This window comes from Cotesia glomerata, linkage group LG5 (assembly GCF_020080835.1).
Source record: "Cotesia glomerata isolate CgM1 linkage group LG5, MPM_Cglom_v2.3, whole genome shotgun sequence".
In the NCBI taxonomy this organism is placed as follows: domain Eukaryota; kingdom Metazoa; phylum Arthropoda; class Insecta; order Hymenoptera; family Braconidae; genus Cotesia; species Cotesia glomerata.
Window position 1 is genome coordinate 21662046 of NC_058162.1, and position 18669 is coordinate 21680714.

Below are 18669 nucleotides of genomic sequence, written 5' to 3' on the forward strand. Positions count from 1 at the left end.
GCTTTTACCATGTTACTTCCATTATCAGTAACTACTGCTATTACTTTTTTTAAATCAATTTTCCATACTTCAAGCATAGATTTTAATGCTTTCACTATATTTTCTGCTGTATGTCTTTCTTGCAGTTCTTTAACACCTAGTACTGCTGCTAATAATTTACCCTCAAAGTGATAGTGTGCTGTGCATCCCAAGAAACTTCGCGAGTTATGGGTATCAGTCCAAACATCAGCGGTTAAAGAAAAGCATTCTATTTCGCTCAACTTTCCTTGAAAAAGTAATTTCAAAGCTTCAGCTTTGTGTTCAATTAAGGTTGTTATCTTGTTTCTTCCAGGGATCTCGTAATAAGGGCACAAAACCTGTAACAGCTTCTGTAGTCCTGGCTTATCAGTAGCAGACAGTGGTAAATCATCCTTAACGATCATATATATTAGCGCATTTGAAATTTTTGCACTTTTAGGACCACCTGTAACACCAATTTTTGAATGTTTTAATAGATAAATTTATAAATACCAACTTAAATGCTATAGAACTATTTTTAAGTAAATACTCACTCTTACATGAATTTATTTCATCGTTAATTGTGTCGATACGTAGTTGAGTTAGTTTCTTTTCTGTGGATTGAACTTTCATCTAAACAAATTAAAAAATATATCGATTTAATTGAATTCTAAAAAAAAGTTGAAGCTAATAATTTAAGTATAATTACTGGTCGTACTGCATTATCAATGACCGAAGGAGTAGAGGGTTTGTACACATTCCCATGAACTCTTTTCAAATGATTTGTCAGGTTGGTGGTACATCCTGGAGCGGAAATAATTTTTAGACATAACTTGCAGGTTCCACTTTTTTCATTTTTAATGAAAAAATTCCAAACATCTGACTTTACAGGTCTCTTTCTTTTCATTCTAGAGAAATTAAAAAATAAATTAATAATTTTTTTATTTATAAAAACTAAAATATTTAAAGTTATTTATTATTAAAGATATATTCATATAAAATCATATAATGTATTCATATGATATCAAGTTAAATATACTTGTTTTAAACAAAACTTACCCAGCATCTTTTTTCGATGCGGTAGAAACTGTAGCTTCATTTGGATTCATCTGAACATCTGAAAAAATGAATGATTAATCAAAACTGCGTGCGAAATAAAAGTTCACTTAAACTAAAAAATGTTCACAGGTAAAAAAAATGTCATTTTGTCTTAGATAATTACAGAAATTGATTACTTACTCCCACTATTACTAGGAGCAGATTTTTATGAAGAAGTGTCATTTTTAGCTTTTGACAGGTCATGATTAACTTCTATAATATCAGGAGGATCTTCACTGACGTCATTTGTTGTTTCACGGTCAATTGATTTACTAAAATTATAAAAAAATAATTAATATAATTAAAGTCACAATAAAGTTAGAGTAATTTAATTAAAAATTTACAAGTCAAGGCCATTTTCGCTGATATCCATTAAATTAATTCCTTCATCCGGAGATGGAATCATTCTCTCCATAATCCGATTCATTAAAAACAATCGAGCTTGATCGTTCTTACTATAAAAATCAAAATAAAAATATTAATATCAATCACAATATAATAACAATAATCATTGTTATTTTACCTGGTTATTCTCAGATAAGTTTGCAAGTCTATCCCTTCAACACAGTAGCTCGGTTCCCGGTTGATGGAAAAATAAACTTTAAATTCTCGTTGGGAAGCCGGTGCTGAGAAAAAAGCATAAATAAATATTGTAATCAATATTTCAAAATTCATATAAAGACAAAAATCGAAATAAAAATAATAAAAACATGCAGGTGCACGTAGTTATAAATTTATAAAAATATTTTGATTATATATATATATATATATATATATATATATATATATATATATATATATATATATATATATATATATATATATTAACCAATATCATTAACCGACACTGGATAATTTTTTTGTATGAATTTGAATTTTATAAAGTATAAAAATACTTACGTGCTAAATAACACTTCATTTTAATTAATATTAATCAAACAATACAAAATTACTACTGAAAACTGAACATTTATTGACAAAAAACAAAAGACAACTTTGAATATCTATAGTAGCGCCAGTGATCTGTACAATCGTCCCAGAAAAAGAATTACACCAGGTACACTCGTTTTCATAAATGCTGGAGCCCCTAAATATAGTATAATATAGGTAATTGATTATAATATAACTATACTTATGGGAGTCCAGCATTTATGAAAGTGAGTGTACTAGAATAGGCATTTGATGTTATCGCTGGGGTTAATAAGAAGCGGTAAGAGTAAATGTAAAAACGTATAAAATAAAAGAAGCGCGCAACCATTACTTATTGTTGCTCTTTCGTCCTAATATAAACATTAACTATCTCTATTGTTTATTGTTTTATCCTTTTTATCAGCGACAATGGCTGCTGCTACGCTTAATAACGAAATTAGTATTATCTTGGCTTCTTGTAAGTACATATTTATATTTACTTGGTAAAAATAATTATGAATGAGAAATCATTAGACAACTGACAATTTTTTGATTTTTTTTCGGTGAATGAATTTTTATCATCTAATTAAAAAAAAATTTCATCTATAGTTTTTTAGAATTCCCGCATATTCAATTTTATTATAAATATTTACTGACTGCAAATAAAATTCTAAAATTTGTCACCTGTCTGCCGATTTCAGAAACATAAGTAATTTTCATTGAAGAAATCGCATTGACAATTGCTTATATATTTACAGATAATTCTGGTAGTCGACGATATGTATTTTATTTCCAAATAGATGATCAACCTGCATATCGAGTAGAAAATCTAGATTTTCAAACCTACTTGAAAATTATAATTTTTATAAACGTATGTACGAAAAATAAATTTAAATTTTTTGCCATTATTAATTTTCTTTATGTTATAGATGATAATAATGAAGCCTTTGCATTCATCATAAGATTAATTGAGCTTCGAAAATATCCACTTTATTCTGAAGAATTTACCAGGGTCTATAAAAGCATCGACTGCATTGACTTTGAGCTGATTAATTAATTAGTAACTTAATGAGTTGTACTTGTAATAAAAACAATTATTATAAGTTAATGAATAAAATTAATTAATTATCGAATAATATAATTATTAACTTTTTCTAATACGATTATAAAAATTTTCAATGACAGAATTTATTAGATATTTCACCATATTTGTATTTTATTTATATAGTGAATGAGTTTTAAAAAATTACACTTGTTGATTTAAATAATTTCTACACGTGGAATTTTTTCTTATTTTAACTGCTACAATTTATTTGTTATAATATTTAAAAAAAATTATAGGGTGGACATCAATGACCCATAATCCGATTGCCCAGACCTAGTATTGGACACAATTCTTTTACCCAGAATTCGTTTGTCCAGATTTTTACGATACAGTGCATCTTTTACCCAGAGTTCCAATTATACAGAATTTCTATTACACAGGCATCCGATAACACATGATATCTTTTACTCAGTAATTCATTTACACAGGTTTCTTTTGCCCAGACTCTTCAATTTGATCTCAGTAGTTCTTGCAATAAATAGCGCCAGCATAACTAATTATAATTTGAAAACATTTTTTTTATTTCAACAATTAACAAATCAGAGTCGCCTTATTTTTCTGTAACATTTGTTAAACTCCTGGGTCATTCCATGTCAAATCGACCAATAGTTGGAATCGACCCCTTTCGATTAGAACAAATTTTGGTCTGAAGTTTTCTTTTATCATGTAACAAAGTTCTGCCAAAAGAAAAAAAAATAAAAAAAAAATTTTTCAAAAGATATGCAAATTCAAAATTTCGCGATTTTTACAGCTTTTGAATTTTATTTTTGTAATATCTCGAACGCTATTATAGATACAGGAATGGCCTTTCGTTTGTTTAAAAAGGGACACTTGGTGTTATTGAAAAAAAAATATTTTGGAAAAAAATTTTGAAAAATGCCAAACAAATTTTGAATTTTTGAAAATCGTCAAAAATGACGATTGAGATTAAAATTTTGGTTCAATTTTTTTCGTATAATACCTTGTACTGATCTTAAAAGATTCTGAAAATTTGAGAACACTGTTTTTTGTTTTTTCAAAAATAAGAAATTTTGAATTTCAAAAAAAATTTTTTTTTTGTTTTTTGCAACTTATAAATAAGGTAAAGTTATGCAGATACATAGTATTATAATTTTGAGCATTAAAAAATTAAATGTACGACGTGGAAATATTAAATAATAAGGCGGCTCTGATTCGTCAATTGTTGAAATAAAAAAAATGTTTTCAAATTATAATTAGTTATGCTGGCGCTATTTATTGCAAGAACTACTGAGATCAAATTGAAGAGTTTGGGCAAAAGAAACCTGTGTAAATGAATTACTGAGTAAAAGATATCATGTGTTATCGGATGCCTGTGTAATAGAAATTCTGTATAATTGGAACTCTGGGTAAAAGATGCACTGCATCATAGAAATCTGGGCAAACGAATTCTGGGTAAAAGAATTGTGTCCAATACTAGGTCTAGGCAATCGGATTATGGGTCATTGATGTCCATCCAAATTATATGTCTCAATTTTAGAATCAAATTTTTAAATTACTTAAAAAATACTTTCTTTGAAAATTCCCGGTTATCGTTGCCATTTTATTTTTAGACGATCGATTCCGACTCTGAAGAATCGATCTGTCGATTCAACTTGCTCTGAAGAATCGATATAAATAATCGAATCGACAACAGGAAAAGATCGATTCTAGTAAGAATCGATTTTGAATCGTGCATCCCTAGAGTGGACCACTACTAAACAATATCAATAAATCCCCGGCTCGAATTTAGAGCTCGCCGATGTCCAGGGTTGGAAAGGGGATTGTCTAAGTAAACAAACAAAATGTCAAAAATAGAAGACACAAAGAAATTTTTTATTTTAATAGTAATCATTTTAACATCGAGGCGGAGTACCACCTTCTATCATCTTTACAAAATGGCAGACACACTCATTCGTCCTCTCCGCGTTTTTTTAGAAAATTTCTGTTTCATTGACATATGGTAAAACAGACATCTCTTTACGAGTTTTATTTGATCAATTTCTACTTTACCGACTGTTGGTAAAATGACAATTTGTTTTGTCGGCCTTCTAATAGGCTAAGTTCTGATTGCCGGCCGTCCGGTATTTCAAAAAATCGCGGTCTCCAATTCGCGGCACTAGTGGGTCAATTCCCTACTTGGGATTCCCCGGAGAAAGGAGAGGATAGCCTTCAACTCCCTTCTCCCGCGGTGCTGCCACCCAGGTCCCCGAAGTCGAGGTGTCTAGCCGACTTCCTCGACCTCCTACTCGTAATCCCCCCAGTTCGATAGCCTCCAGCTCGATCCCTCCTACTCGAATATGATCACCTGCCGCACCCTGACAGAAGGTCGAAGTACGGGGAGTCCGTATTACCCCCAAGAGATGAGCTCCACTTACCTTGGTACAGCCGTACTCTGGGTAACTGAGTTCCTTGTCGTTTTTCCCTTCTGGATAGTCTCCACAGGGAAAATCGTCTCGGTGGTACTGGTTGACTTTTCTGCGATAAATTTGGGACTATAACATTTCCCAAACGGTTCTCTCCCAGCGAAAATTTCTCGCCATCTATCGCCGGGTTTCGAAGCTCGGAAAACGCCAAATAATTCTAAGTTTTAGTTTTCGAAATAAATTTTCAATAATTAATTTTGCATAAAATTATTTTCCTCACTAGAATTTACTCGGTACTCGAGAATAATTTTGGCGTGTTTCCAGCCGTCCTACGGCGCAGTAAAATAATTTACACGGCGTTCTCCAGTCAAAATCTTACGAGTTTGGTTTCTCCAAAATTCGAGCCTATCCTGGCGGACATTTAGCGCATACCAAAATTATAAATAAATAATAATTACATAACAATAATCGTAACAACAATCCTCGTTATGCCCAAAAAGACGGTATGCGCGGGGCAAAATAATTTTCCCTCCTCTAGCGGTTTCGACGACTCAGCGTGAACTCGGAGTTTACGCGGAGTTATTATGGAGTTAACTCCCTCTCGGAGTTTAATCGGGGTTTAAGCGGAGTTTACGCGGAGTTTTAAAGGTGTATGCAAGGAGTATTGTGTGCAGTTACGATACAGAGTCACAATAGTGTATTGTTGGAGTTTTTGACGAGTTTTTTCGGAGTCGCTATGGAGTTTTCCTAGCGTTTTTGTCGAATATTTTCGGAGTTGCTGTGGAGTTTTTTTGGCATTTTCGTCGAGTTTTTGTCAAGTATTTTCGGAGTTGCTATGGAGTTTTTGTCAAGTTTTTTTCGATGTTTTGCGGAGCTTTATAAGAGTTTCGCTGGTGTTCGGAGTTTTAATAGTGTTATTGTGGAGTTCACTTGCGATTAATAATATTTTATAGCATGAAAATTAATTTTGATTTCACAAAGATGACTATAAATAAATCATTTTTCACTTACGGTGTACCTTTTATTAATTAATTTATTTATTTATTTGTAAATATATTATAAAGGTTATAAGTAAAATATACGATATATAAAAAAAGTGACATCAAAAAAAAAATTTTCAAAAGTTTACAGTTGATAATACACTGAAACAATATTATCATAACTAAAATTAGAATTTTATTAATACATGAAGCAATTCGAAACTTTAATCGGTTTCCGTAAGATAGACAGTGGTGTTTATTACTCGGTGGGTCTTCCCTCGCAGTTTCGGAATTACTATGAAATCACAGTGAATTCACAGTGAAATCGTCTTCACCGTAAATCTACTGTGGGTTCACGGTAATTTCATAGTGAATTCACAGTGATTTTGTGCCATTTCGTCACTATGGTTTAGTGGTGGTATCACTGTAGATTCATGGTAGTCTCACAGAGATAACACCGTGAGTTCACAATAGTTCCACAGTGAATTCATAGTAATTTCACTGTGATTTCACCGTAGTTTTACCATGATTTAACCGTGACTTCAGAATGATCTGATAGTTGTAACACCGTTAGTTCATGATAGAGTTTCACTGTGAATTCATAGTAATTTCACTGTGAACTCATTGGGTCCGGGGTAAGAAAATTGTATATGATTAATATATAATTACATCTAATTTAAATATAATTATGTATAATGGTTTTTGTGATTATATATAATCATGTATAATTATATATAACTATATATAATCATGTATAATTATACATAATTATATGTAATGGTTTTTGCGATTTCGAATAATTATATATGATTAATATATAATTATATGTAATAATATGAGATGGTTTTTGCAATTTCGAAAAATTATTTATGATTCTTATATAATTATATGTAACGAAAAAAAAATAGTCATTTATATAACATATGCAGGACTTGTAGTTCACACGAACATATTTTCTCGCGATGTTCTCTTAGGTCAATTGGTAGCAAGTCAGTCTTCCGAGTATGAGGTTCGCGGTTCGATTCCTGCTCCCGACAGATATTTTTTTTTTTCATGGAAATAATTATATACAATTATTTTTACCCCGGTGAATTCACTGTGAATTCACCATAAATTCACTGTGGATTCATTGTGAATTCACTGTAAATTCACTGTGGATTCATTGTGAATTCACCGTAGATTCACTGTGGATTCATTGTAAATTCACAGTGGTACCACTCTAAACTCACAGCATTACCACTGTGAGATGACCATAAAACTACAGTAACCGAATGGCACAAAATTATGGTGATTTCACCGTAATTTCATCATGGTCGCACTATCTTTTTACTATAATCTCACTAAAATTTCACTGTGATTTTACAGTGATTCCGAAACCGCGAGGGTTATTAGGTGACTGAATAGAAGGTATGGACGATGTCTGGGATAGCTTAACCGGTAGAGCCTTTGACGTGGAACCAAATGGTTCGGGTTCGAATCCCGGTCTGTCTAAATTATTTTTTCAGTTTTTCATTCATTATCCATCGGAAAACTAAGATGAAACTCGCAAAATACTCCTGGAAAGCTCCACAAAAACTTGGTGAAAACGCCGACTAAACTCCGGGAAAACTTTATAAGAACACCAGCGAAACTCCAACCAAACTCCGTAGCGATACCAATTAAACACCAAGTAACCCCTATCGTCTTTATGTGTCACAATTCCAATGTCGAGGTAGGTGTATACCTATATATGGTTTTAAGTTAACCATGTAAAAATAATAACAAAAAGATATAAATAAACAATTAATTTCGGCTCTTTAATGCCCTCCCGCGCCGGTTCAGCCGGCACAACATGCGCTTTATTCACATGTTCTCAAAATTTCCACTGAACCGTAAAATCAAAAAAAAAAAAAATGCATTGAATTTCGTACACTGGGTAGAAATTGGTTTATTCGTTCAACAGATTCTCAAAAATTTTTCTTGGAAAACATTGTTCCAACTTTAAAAATTTAATGACTTCTTGCTGAAAAATAAACAACTTTATATGTTGAATTCATTATATTGAAATACAGAAATAATTTGACAAAGATATATAACTATTTGTGCACTGATATCGGTTGTTAATGCAGACAGAATTCTCTATCCTGCAGACCTCGTCAGTTTCATAGTCCGCCTAATAATGGCTCGTACGTTACATTGTTTATTGCCATATAATTTTCTTAACAAACACATTTATAATTTGCAGAGCACGTCGAATGCGAAATATCCTGGCAATGATAATTATATTTACAATATTATCCTAATGAAGCTGAAACAGGAAAGAAACTAATGAACCATGCAAAAAACACTTCAAATGTCGTAGGACATGCCTATTCATACGTAAAAAAATCCTGATAAATTCTCGTCGCGTAAATGTAAAAGCCCTTGTATTAACATGGCGTGAATTTATCAGGGTTTTTTTTACGTGTGAATAGTTACTTCTAATGTAATATGTATTCTTCCTTGTACTGCTTACAAGATATATGCACAAATGATTAGATACACGTCTGAAAAAAGGCTTGAATTGACGCTCATGGTCAACACAAACGGAATTATTGACACCACACTCATTTGAATGACATATAGCTCCAAGAAGTGGCTTACATAACGTTTGATTAACTTCAATATGATTAGCTTTGCAGATGCAAGTCTTGTTTTCTGAGCATTTCATGTGCCATATATCGTCACAATCTAAAGTATCCACACACGGTTTTCTTAATGGCGCTAAAATGAATTAAAATAATAAAATTACATGTTCAAAAAAAAACGTGAAAACAATACTTACAAATTCTACATTCATCATCGGCTACAGCTTTATACTTTGGCTTACATTGACATTTATTATTAAAGCAAACGGAGTAATCTACAATACATTCAGCATGTTTTTCGCAAAAACCGCCTAGAATTGGCGCACATGTTGCATCATTTATCAAAATTGTTTTATCATGACAAACACATTTGTTATCTTCAGAACATTTCATATATTTAATCAATGTGCAATTATCATCAGATTGACAAAAAGTACCATGCGTTGCTAACGAAACGAATAAAGAATATATCATTGAAATAGATCATGTTCTTTTATTACTTACATTTTTCACAGCGTCGATATAATATATAATGTATATATCCCTTTTTGCATTGACATTTATTGTAAGCACAAACTGAATTTTCAATTATACATCGTCGGGAGTTCACAAAAACTACCCAGACGTGGTTGACAAGTATTGTATTTTATAAAATTGTGTAGCTTGCATACACAAATTTTATCTTCAGAGCATTCAGAATGTCCTGGATCATTGCAATCGTCATTGTGTTCACAGGATGATCCTAATAATGCTAAAACAACCGATTTCATTTAATGAATACTTCTGATAGAGAAGAAATTAAAAGTTTATACAGTATCAGAATTATTTATTTGAAAAATATATGCTACTTGGTATGCATTGATGTTGAGGTCAATACACAAAGGAAGGCTTGCAAGTGCACAAATAATCGGTGCAAACGGTGTTTAAAATCAAGCAGACATCATCTGTTAGACAATGACCACCTATAAGTGAAAAACACGTTGATGGATTGAGCTGCACGCCATTGCTTACACATTCACATTTTTTATTTTGGTTACACCATGAATTCTTCACAGCTACGCAATCTAGATCAGTCTGACATGAATCGCCTAAAAGGACTGCAAATTTATTTTATTCAAACTTACTCTTTTGCCATGTGATTCAAAGTTAGAGTCAACGCTCTCTGTATTTGACTCGCCCGTACAGAACCATTCTCTGTATTTGACTCGTCCTTGTCCATAAGAGCTGTGTAAAATCGTCAAATACAGAGAAAGAATGTGGTCAAATACAGAGAGGTCCAATACAGAGAGCGTCGACTGTATGTTGAATTATTTTAAAAAGTACCAGGTTTTAAACATACGAAAATGTGTCATTTGACAGACCATTGGAAGATTTTTGTACATTTGTTATTGCTCTCGATACAAGATACAAGATTGAGGTTATGATGCTTTTACAACGTAAATCTTTAAAGTGCTTTAAAAAATTCATCCGTGAATTTTCGAAGAAGAAAAACCACATTGACATTGCCGTAATTAAAAAGTGCTGCCATATGTCAAGCTCACATTTTAAAATTGAGATTGGCAAGTCGCCACATAGCAGCTCAATGATTATCGTGCAATGAGTTTCATGTCCGTTTTTCTAATCAAGGGAAACGCTTTTATAGGCCAATATACTCACACGAATACCATAAAAAACGCAGTTATAGGTGGCACTGTTTCCGGTTTCATGAATTGTTTCCAGAACATCAACACTGATAATAATTTTAGTTATTGCGAAAATGAATGTAAGAATTCTGTAAATCATTGACTCGCTCAACAATCTTTAAACCAATAACAAATGCTGTAGTATCGATGGCATAAAAACAATAAGCTAGTTATTAATATATACTGACGTTAAAATTTTATAAAAATTACTTTTTATGAGCCAGTAATAATAATGATAAAAATGAAAATTAACTTTTTTGCTTAATCTTAATTAAAAATAAAAAATTTTTAATTATTAGATATATTCACCCGAAGATGGTATTGAGTGCTCATACCGACAATAATGTGGTGAAAATAAATTTAATAAATAAAAATTTTAATGTAAAAATTAAAATTAGTCTAACATCAATTTGGATCGGGGATAATGGCTTTGAAATATGGAACTCTTTATTTAGTGAAAACACCGATTTTCGGAAAAAATTATTAATAATGATAATAATAACAGTCATAAAGTAACTGATTTCAAAATCAACTTACTGATATCAGTATTTTTGTAATTATAGCTGCCGTATTTCAAAATACATTCAGAGCGGTTGATAATTCATTTTCAAACGTGTTTTGTTCATGTATAAGATAAAATTTCGAAAAAAACGCTTTGCTCTTCGATAAATAGTTAAATTGTCTATCGAAGAGCGAAGCGCTTTATTTGGAAATTTCATTCATTTATGCATGAAATGCGTTTTAAGATTCTATTTGTTGTACAAGTTTGACAGAGACTTTGTTTGTCCAATAGAAGGCGAGAGAGAAAAAAAAGTTAACCCTTCTTCATTGAAAAGTTACTAACATTAAATCTGATTTTAATCAGTATTTTAGACTATTTTATTACGTTGAGAAGATTTATTTTATAGTGTTTACAGAAAATAAAAAAAAAAGTATATGATCAATTTTTTGGGAGTTAATATTTTATTGCAACAAAAATTACAAAATCTTTTTAATTTGATCAAAAGACTAAGAAATGAAAATGTCTCTTTTGTTAGAATACATGTGCTATGCATTGGTTATGTGATAAAGGATCGTATCCATCCTGACAGTGACATGCATTATTGATACAAACAGAATTTTTAACGAAGCACAGGCTATCATTCGTACAAAATCCATCCAGTAATGGCAAGCATGTCGCCTTGTTAACTATTATGTGATTTTCTGCACAAACACATTCATGATCATCGGAACATTTTGTATGTTTCACTTCTCCACAATCAGAATAAGTTTTGCATTGATTTCCTAATTTAGCTGCAATCAAGCAGAAAATGAAAATTGTATGGAAAACTATAAACCAGAGAAAAGAATTTATAAATATATATTTTGATTGCATTTACTAGGCACACAGTGGTCTTTAGACACACGCTCAAAAGTAGGCAGGCATTGACACTCGTGATCCACACAAATTGAATTATTCGACGCACACGAGTCTTGAAACATACAAATGGCACCGAGAAGTGGCATACATGATGCGAAGTTTACTATACTGTGGTTGTCTTTGCAGATACATATATTAGAAGAACATTTCATGTGCCATATGTTATCGCAATCGAAACTATCTTGACAAAACTTTCCCAATGAAGCTAAAATTAAAAGCATGTGCATTCTATTATTAAAGTACAGAGTATTTAAAGAAATATTGAATATATACCCACACGGCAAACATCTGTACTTGTCCGTATTCATGAAACCGAGATTACATTGACACTTGTTTTCAATACAGGCCGAATTGTCGATTTTGCAGGATTCATTATCGTAACACCGTCCGCCGAGGAATGGCTCACACCGAGATTCATTTTTCATTACATGATTTTCATTGCAAACACATATACCAGCGTTTGAACATTCTGCATAAAGCTCCTTTTCACAATCAAAATCAGATGTACAGTTTCGTCCTAATGGTGCTGTAATGAATATCAATGAGTGCAATAGCAAAAATATTACGAATGCTGAAAAAAGGTTACTCGATTCCAGAAAAATATTTTCTTCAAAATTTCAGTTACACTTCAAGATATAAAGTTTTTTGCTTCAATAAATTAATTCGAGAGTCAAAAAATTAAAATTCTTGAATAAGGAAAAAAATCTCTAGAAGATTTTTTTTCAAACCAAGTAAACTGTTTTCAAACAAGATACCTATCTACTTCAACGAAGGATTTCTTTCTCTTGAATTAAGATAGTCGATAACGGTGCGGTTTGAAATATTATCAACTTGTTTCAAGAATTTCATTGAAACTAAAAATTCTTGCTACTTTCTATCCATTGAAAAACGGCCAAAACATTTCTCAGAGTATGTTGAAACAAAAATTTCATTTTTTTAAAAGATTTTATTTAATTCAATTGAAGTTATTTGTTTGTTTGCTTATAATAATGGAAAGAGATATCGACATTATTTTTTTAAAAAATTAATATACTAAATCGTTCATTTTAACAAATTCTTGAGACAAGAAATTGTTATATAAATGTAATTTTCTTTTTTCTCAGTGTATCAATCGAAGATTAGTATATTACACACCTAGGGAAGTAAAGTAAGAAATGTCTCAGACAACATGTAATTGTTGGCCAAGGCTTCGCCTCGGCCAACAATTACATGTGATCTGAGGCTTTCTTATTTACTTCCCGTGGAGTGTATACTATTTTTTTGCTCGACGAAGGCAGAAAACGGCAACTTTGTTTAGCGCAGCGGGCCGAAAGTTGACGCTTTCTGCCTGTCGAGCAAAAATAGTATATTACACATGTAATTGTTGGCCGAGGCGAAGCCGAGGTCAACAAACATGTGATCTGAGACATTTCTTACTTTACTTCCCTAGGTATATAATATACTATTTTTTTGTCCGATGAAGGCGGAAAGCGGCAACTTAGTTTAGCGCAGCGGGACGAAAGTTGCCACTTTCCGCCCGGAGGGCAAAAAAATATATTTAAATTAAATAATAATAGTTATAAAATGGTTCTCTTCAAAATAAGTTTCTAGAAACAAGATAATTTATTTATCAGTGTATAAGTGCAATTCAAAAGTCATAGAGCTTACATGGTAAACATATGGAAGGAGAGTCAGCTACATATCCATTTCTACATTGACACAGGTTGTCAATGCAAATAGAATTATTAACTTTACATCTTATATCATTGTCACAAAATCGATACAACAATGAAAAACATGAAGATATTTGAGTCACATGATATATCTGGCAGATACAAACTTTATGATCAGAACATCGTAAATGATTCAAATCATCACAGTCCATATCAATTTCACAAGATTTCCCTAACATGGCTGCAAAAATGGAATAATAAGAACTTATATAATTAGTATTTAAAGGAATACGCCTTAAAAACCAAGAATATTGTCGTTATTTTACTTACAATCTATACATGTACCATTAAGTGCAGCTTTATAACCGAGTTTACATTGACATTTGCTGTCAACACAGAGAGCATTCTCAGTGAAACATTTCTCATTATTCCAACAAGCTTTGCCTAATTTTGGCAGGCATGTTGAATTGTTTAGAATTTCAAAATTTTCTTTACAAACACATATGTTGTCTTTAGAACATTCAAATCGATAGTCATCATCACAATCTGACGCAACCTTACAGACGGTACCTAATGAAGCTGAAAAAAGTAACGAGGACGAAATATTAGTAAAAAAAAAAAAAACACTAACGAAATTGATTTACTTACTAATCATACACATTTTATCTGTCAAATAGTTATATTTAGGTCCGCATTGACATGTTTGATCAATACATATAGAATTATTAACAGTGCAGTGTTCATGTAAATAACACTTTCCGCCTAATATTGGCATGCATGTTGCATTATTTACTGCAATATAATTTTTTCGACAAATGCACTTTTTTAAAATAGAGCATGTTGCATTCCATATATTTAGACAATCATCCCTACTGTTGCAAGTTTCACCCAAAGGCGCTAAAACAAATTTTATTAAAGGGCATAGCCGGATTAATATGGGAATTTTGCCCCCATGGCTTTTTTGACTTATACTTAGAGGGTCGATTTGGTGTTGAATGAAAATAATTCACATCAATTTTTAGCTCTTTAACTCAAACGGTACTCAAGAATTTCAAAAAAACCTGTTTTTGCAGAATTATTTTTATTTTTATAGTAAAATTCGGAATTATTTAATGATGATTGTTTTCCTAATTCTTACGAGTCCAAAACATGAAAAAATCATATGATCATGATTCTCAAACAGAAAGCCGATTTTTATCGGAGAAAAGAAAATTATATTGTTTTTTTTTTAGCCTTCTTGAAATATGTCACTCACCAAAATTCGTCAGAAAATGTCTTTTATACTCCTTTATCCTCAGGAATTTTTTTTAATTTTTTGGAGTGGTGGAACAATTTAAAAAAAATTAAAAACTCATTTTTTTCTTAAAATCTTGCGTTTTAACAAGCTTACATTTTTTTGTAGTTCACACAAATACGTAGAAATTTTTTTTTTTATTTTAAATTATTATTTTGATTATAATTTTTATTTTTTCTGTATCAAAATTCGAAATATTTTCCAATAGTATGAAAAAAATATATAAGTATTACCTTCAAGTGTCTTTTGAATCATTAATAACCCTTCTAATCACTTTAACCTACGGATTGTTTCTGTTTATCTTTTGCGAAGATATATTTTGGTAAAAAAAAATTTTTCTACGTATTTATGTGTACTAAACAAAAATGTTAGTTTGTTAAAACGCAAGATTTTTAGAAAAAAATGAGTTTTTAATTTTTCTTAAATTGTTCCACCACTTCAAAAAATTCAAAAAAATTCCTGAGTATAGAGGAGTATAAAAGACATTTTCTGACGAATTTTGGTGAGTGACATATTTCAAGAAAGCTAAAAAAAAAATTAGGAAAACGGTTGACCCTAAAGGCCATCCCTGCAACTTCCCGCTAATTCCATACTTAAGCGTTCAAAATTGCACTTATTACGTTTTTGACCTCTCTGAGCTCAAAAGTCTTATCACAGTTCGATGAATACGATTTTTAAAATTTTCAAATTGTTATAACTTTTGAATGAATCAACCGATTTTTACGAGGTTGGCGGCGATCGACGTAGTTTTTTGGGCTCTATAAAAAATTTGGAACAAAAAAATTTATCTGATAAAACATTTCGAAGTTATTACAAAAAAACACTTTTTTCGATTTTTGTCGACAACGATATCTCACGAACGCAACAACCGATTCTGACGCTTTTGGTTGCAATCGATGCGGGTTTTCAAGGTTAAGAGCTGATTAGTTTTTAAGGTCGATCGGTTCAGCCAATTCAGAGATATTTTGAAAAAATGAAAAAAAAAAAACAACTTTTTTTTCACTATTTTTGCAATTTCTTGAAATTTACTGGTCCGAATCGGTTCCAACCTACAGGAAATCTAAGTTTGGCAAAGCCCTTTCGAATGGAACCAACCGCGATGAAATCGGTCAAGCCGTTCAAAAGTTACGAGAGGTTTACATACCCACCCACACACACACACATACATACAGACATACGGACATCATCGTAAAAATAGTCAGGAAAGCTTCTTAGGGCTTCAAAACGTCGAGATCTGTTGAAACCTCAATTTTTGCAAAACGGGGTAAAACCAATAGCTTCCCGATTTTTCGAAAATCTTCGATTTTCTTAACGGGAAGTTAAAAAAAAAATAATTTTCTTTTCTCCGTTAAAAGTGGGTTTTCTGTTTGAGAATCATGATCATATGATTTTTTCATGTTTTGGACTCGTAAGAATTAGGAAAAAAAATCATCATTAAATAATTCCAAATTTTACTATAAAAATAAAAATAATTTTGAGAAAACAGGTTTTTTTGAAATTCTCGAATACCGTTTGAGTTAAAGAGCTCAAAATTTTTGTGAATTATTTCTATTCGACACCAAATCGACCCCCTAAGTATAAGTCAAAATAGCCATGGGGGTAGAATTCCCATACTAATCCGGCTATACCCTTTATATGTAATGGAAGTTTTTATGACGTTGCCATACAAAATATATGCTGAAAAAATACTATTGGATTCAGGAAAAATATCTGTTTCAAAATTTCAATTTCCTTGATTCAAGAGATTTTTCTGCTATTTCTAAGAAAAAAACTAATTCCAAGTGAAGAATATAAAGTTCTAAGAAGAAACCGAAATTATCTTCAGTTTTGGAGAGTTATTGTTAGATAAAGAATTTTCTGTATCGATGGAAAAAGAAAGTATCCTCTTGAATTAAGTGACGATAGTTATCAACCGGAGACATTGGTCTCTTAAGCCAATATGACGAGATTCAAGGCAACAACCAATTCTTGAAACACAATAACCAATTGTCTTCAAAATAACTTATGAAGATAAACAATAATTCTCAATTCTCTTGAATCAAAATGGTATTTTTTATCGGTTTATACTTACATTTTACGCACTTCGTTTGACTCAAAGCTATAAAACCACTCTTACATTTACACTTATTATTGATACATTCAGAATTTTGAAATTTACAGCGTTCGTTAGTTTCACAAAAACCATATAGAAGTGGTTCGCACGTAGCATTATTTTCCACTCTATGATCTAGCTGACAGCCACAGACTTTATCACTATTGCATCGAGCATGACCTGGATCACCGCAGTCAGAATCGACTTCACAATTTAGTCCCAAAGTCGCTAAAAAATAATTACTTATAATTTACAGTGAAAGAAAGGATTGTCAAAAATAAAAAACTTCATATTGTACTTTTTTCGCATAGATTTTGTAATTTCACGACAAAAGAAGGTCCGCAAGTGCAATGATAATTGACACATATTGAACCATAAATCAAACAGTTTGCATCTCTATTGCATCTTCCACCAACTAAGGCTAAACACTGTAATGAACTGACCGAAAAATGAGTATCCATGCATGTACATACGCTTTGATGACACATTGAATACGGTATATTCAAGCAATCAAAATCATGCATGCAAAATGTGCCTAATTGTGCTGAAATTTACTGTGCAATAATTAATTGTATATTGGTTAATTTTTTTTAATTTATAAATGTACCTCGTTTTATGCACGCAAATCTGTTTCGATTGGGGCCCCATGTTATTTTTTCACAATTCTCGGTTATCGAATGGCATGGGTCTTCAATATTTGGATTACACTAAAGAAAAATTTTACGATTAAAACTCAATTTGCAATTAAATATATCTTAAATGTTTCAAGATCCCAAGTTGAAAAAACTGTATGTAGTCTTATAAAATTGTTTTTATAAATCTTCAGTTTAGAAAATCCAAAAGTGCACGCCCCATAACGCTCATTTAATTTTTAAGGAAAAAATAAATCGTATTACTGACTTATTCGTAAAAATTTTACCCTCATGCACCTAAAGAAGTTTCACTTCAAAAAAAATTTATGATAGTGAAATTAGCCGACGTTCAACAATTTTTGATTTCTTTCAACAAATTGTTTAGAAGTAAAAAAAAAAAATAAAAAAATTACACGAATAATTTTTGAAATCTTCTAAATGTTAAATTTTTTCTTTTCATCTTTTATGACAATTTAATTAGCCGACATCTGAAAATTTCTATACTTTTTTTATTTCAGGAAAAAAAAATATCCGAAATGGAAGGAGTGGAGGATGCTGCAAAAGCAGGTAAAATTATTTTTACATTAATTTTTAAAGACACGGTAAATTTATTAATGAACTGAATTTTTTTTTTTTTAATAGAAAACTTGAAGATCCTCTTTGAGACTGCGCAGAAGGCCATTCAGGCTTACCAGGAGGTTCGAAAAGGTGAGCCAAGCACCCCGGAAATACCGCCAATTGAAAAGAATGGTGCTCTAGTTAGTAATGAGGAGGAAGATAAATCTAACAAGGAAGAAGATACATCGGGGAAAAAACGGCAAGAATCGGCGGGGAAGTCT

General features: G+C 31.4%; 1 protein-coding gene and 3 long non-coding RNA genes across 4 annotated transcripts; 1 reads left to right on the forward strand and 3 right to left on the reverse strand.

Moving 5' to 3' along the window:
• Positions 1–1461: 1461 nt before the first annotated feature.
• Positions 1462–2384, reverse strand: LOC123265515. Its single transcript, XR_006509579.1, has 3 exons — positions 1996–2384; positions 1619–1721; positions 1462–1550 (listed from the first exon to the last, which is right to left on the reverse strand). It is a non-coding gene; the product is annotated as an uncharacterized LOC123265515 (long non-coding RNA).
• On the forward strand, positions 1988–2981 carry LOC123265514. Its single transcript, XR_006509578.1, has 3 exons — positions 1988–2482; positions 2763–2875; positions 2934–2981. It is a non-coding gene; the product is annotated as an uncharacterized LOC123265514 (long non-coding RNA).
• A 5455-nt stretch (positions 2982–8436) lies between these two features.
• LOC123265888 lies at positions 8437–9869 on the reverse strand. Its single transcript, XR_006509691.1, has 3 exons — positions 9563–9869; positions 9256–9504; positions 8437–9194 (listed from the first exon to the last, which is right to left on the reverse strand). It is a non-coding gene; the product is annotated as an uncharacterized LOC123265888 (long non-coding RNA).
• Positions 9870–11740: 1871 nt separating this feature from the next.
• LOC123265866 (prion-like-(Q/N-rich) domain-bearing protein 25) lies at positions 11741–14647 on the reverse strand. Its single transcript, XM_044729810.1, has 5 exons — positions 14461–14647; positions 14143–14391; positions 13808–14053; positions 12438–12686; positions 11741–12365 (listed from the first exon to the last, which is right to left on the reverse strand). Exons 1-5 carry the CDS (start codon positions 14585–14587, stop codon positions 12091–12093), a joined length of 1146 nt encoding a protein of 381 aa, XP_044585745.1. The 5' UTR covers positions 14588–14647; the 3' UTR covers positions 11741–12090.
• Positions 14648–18669: the final 4022 nt, after the last annotated feature.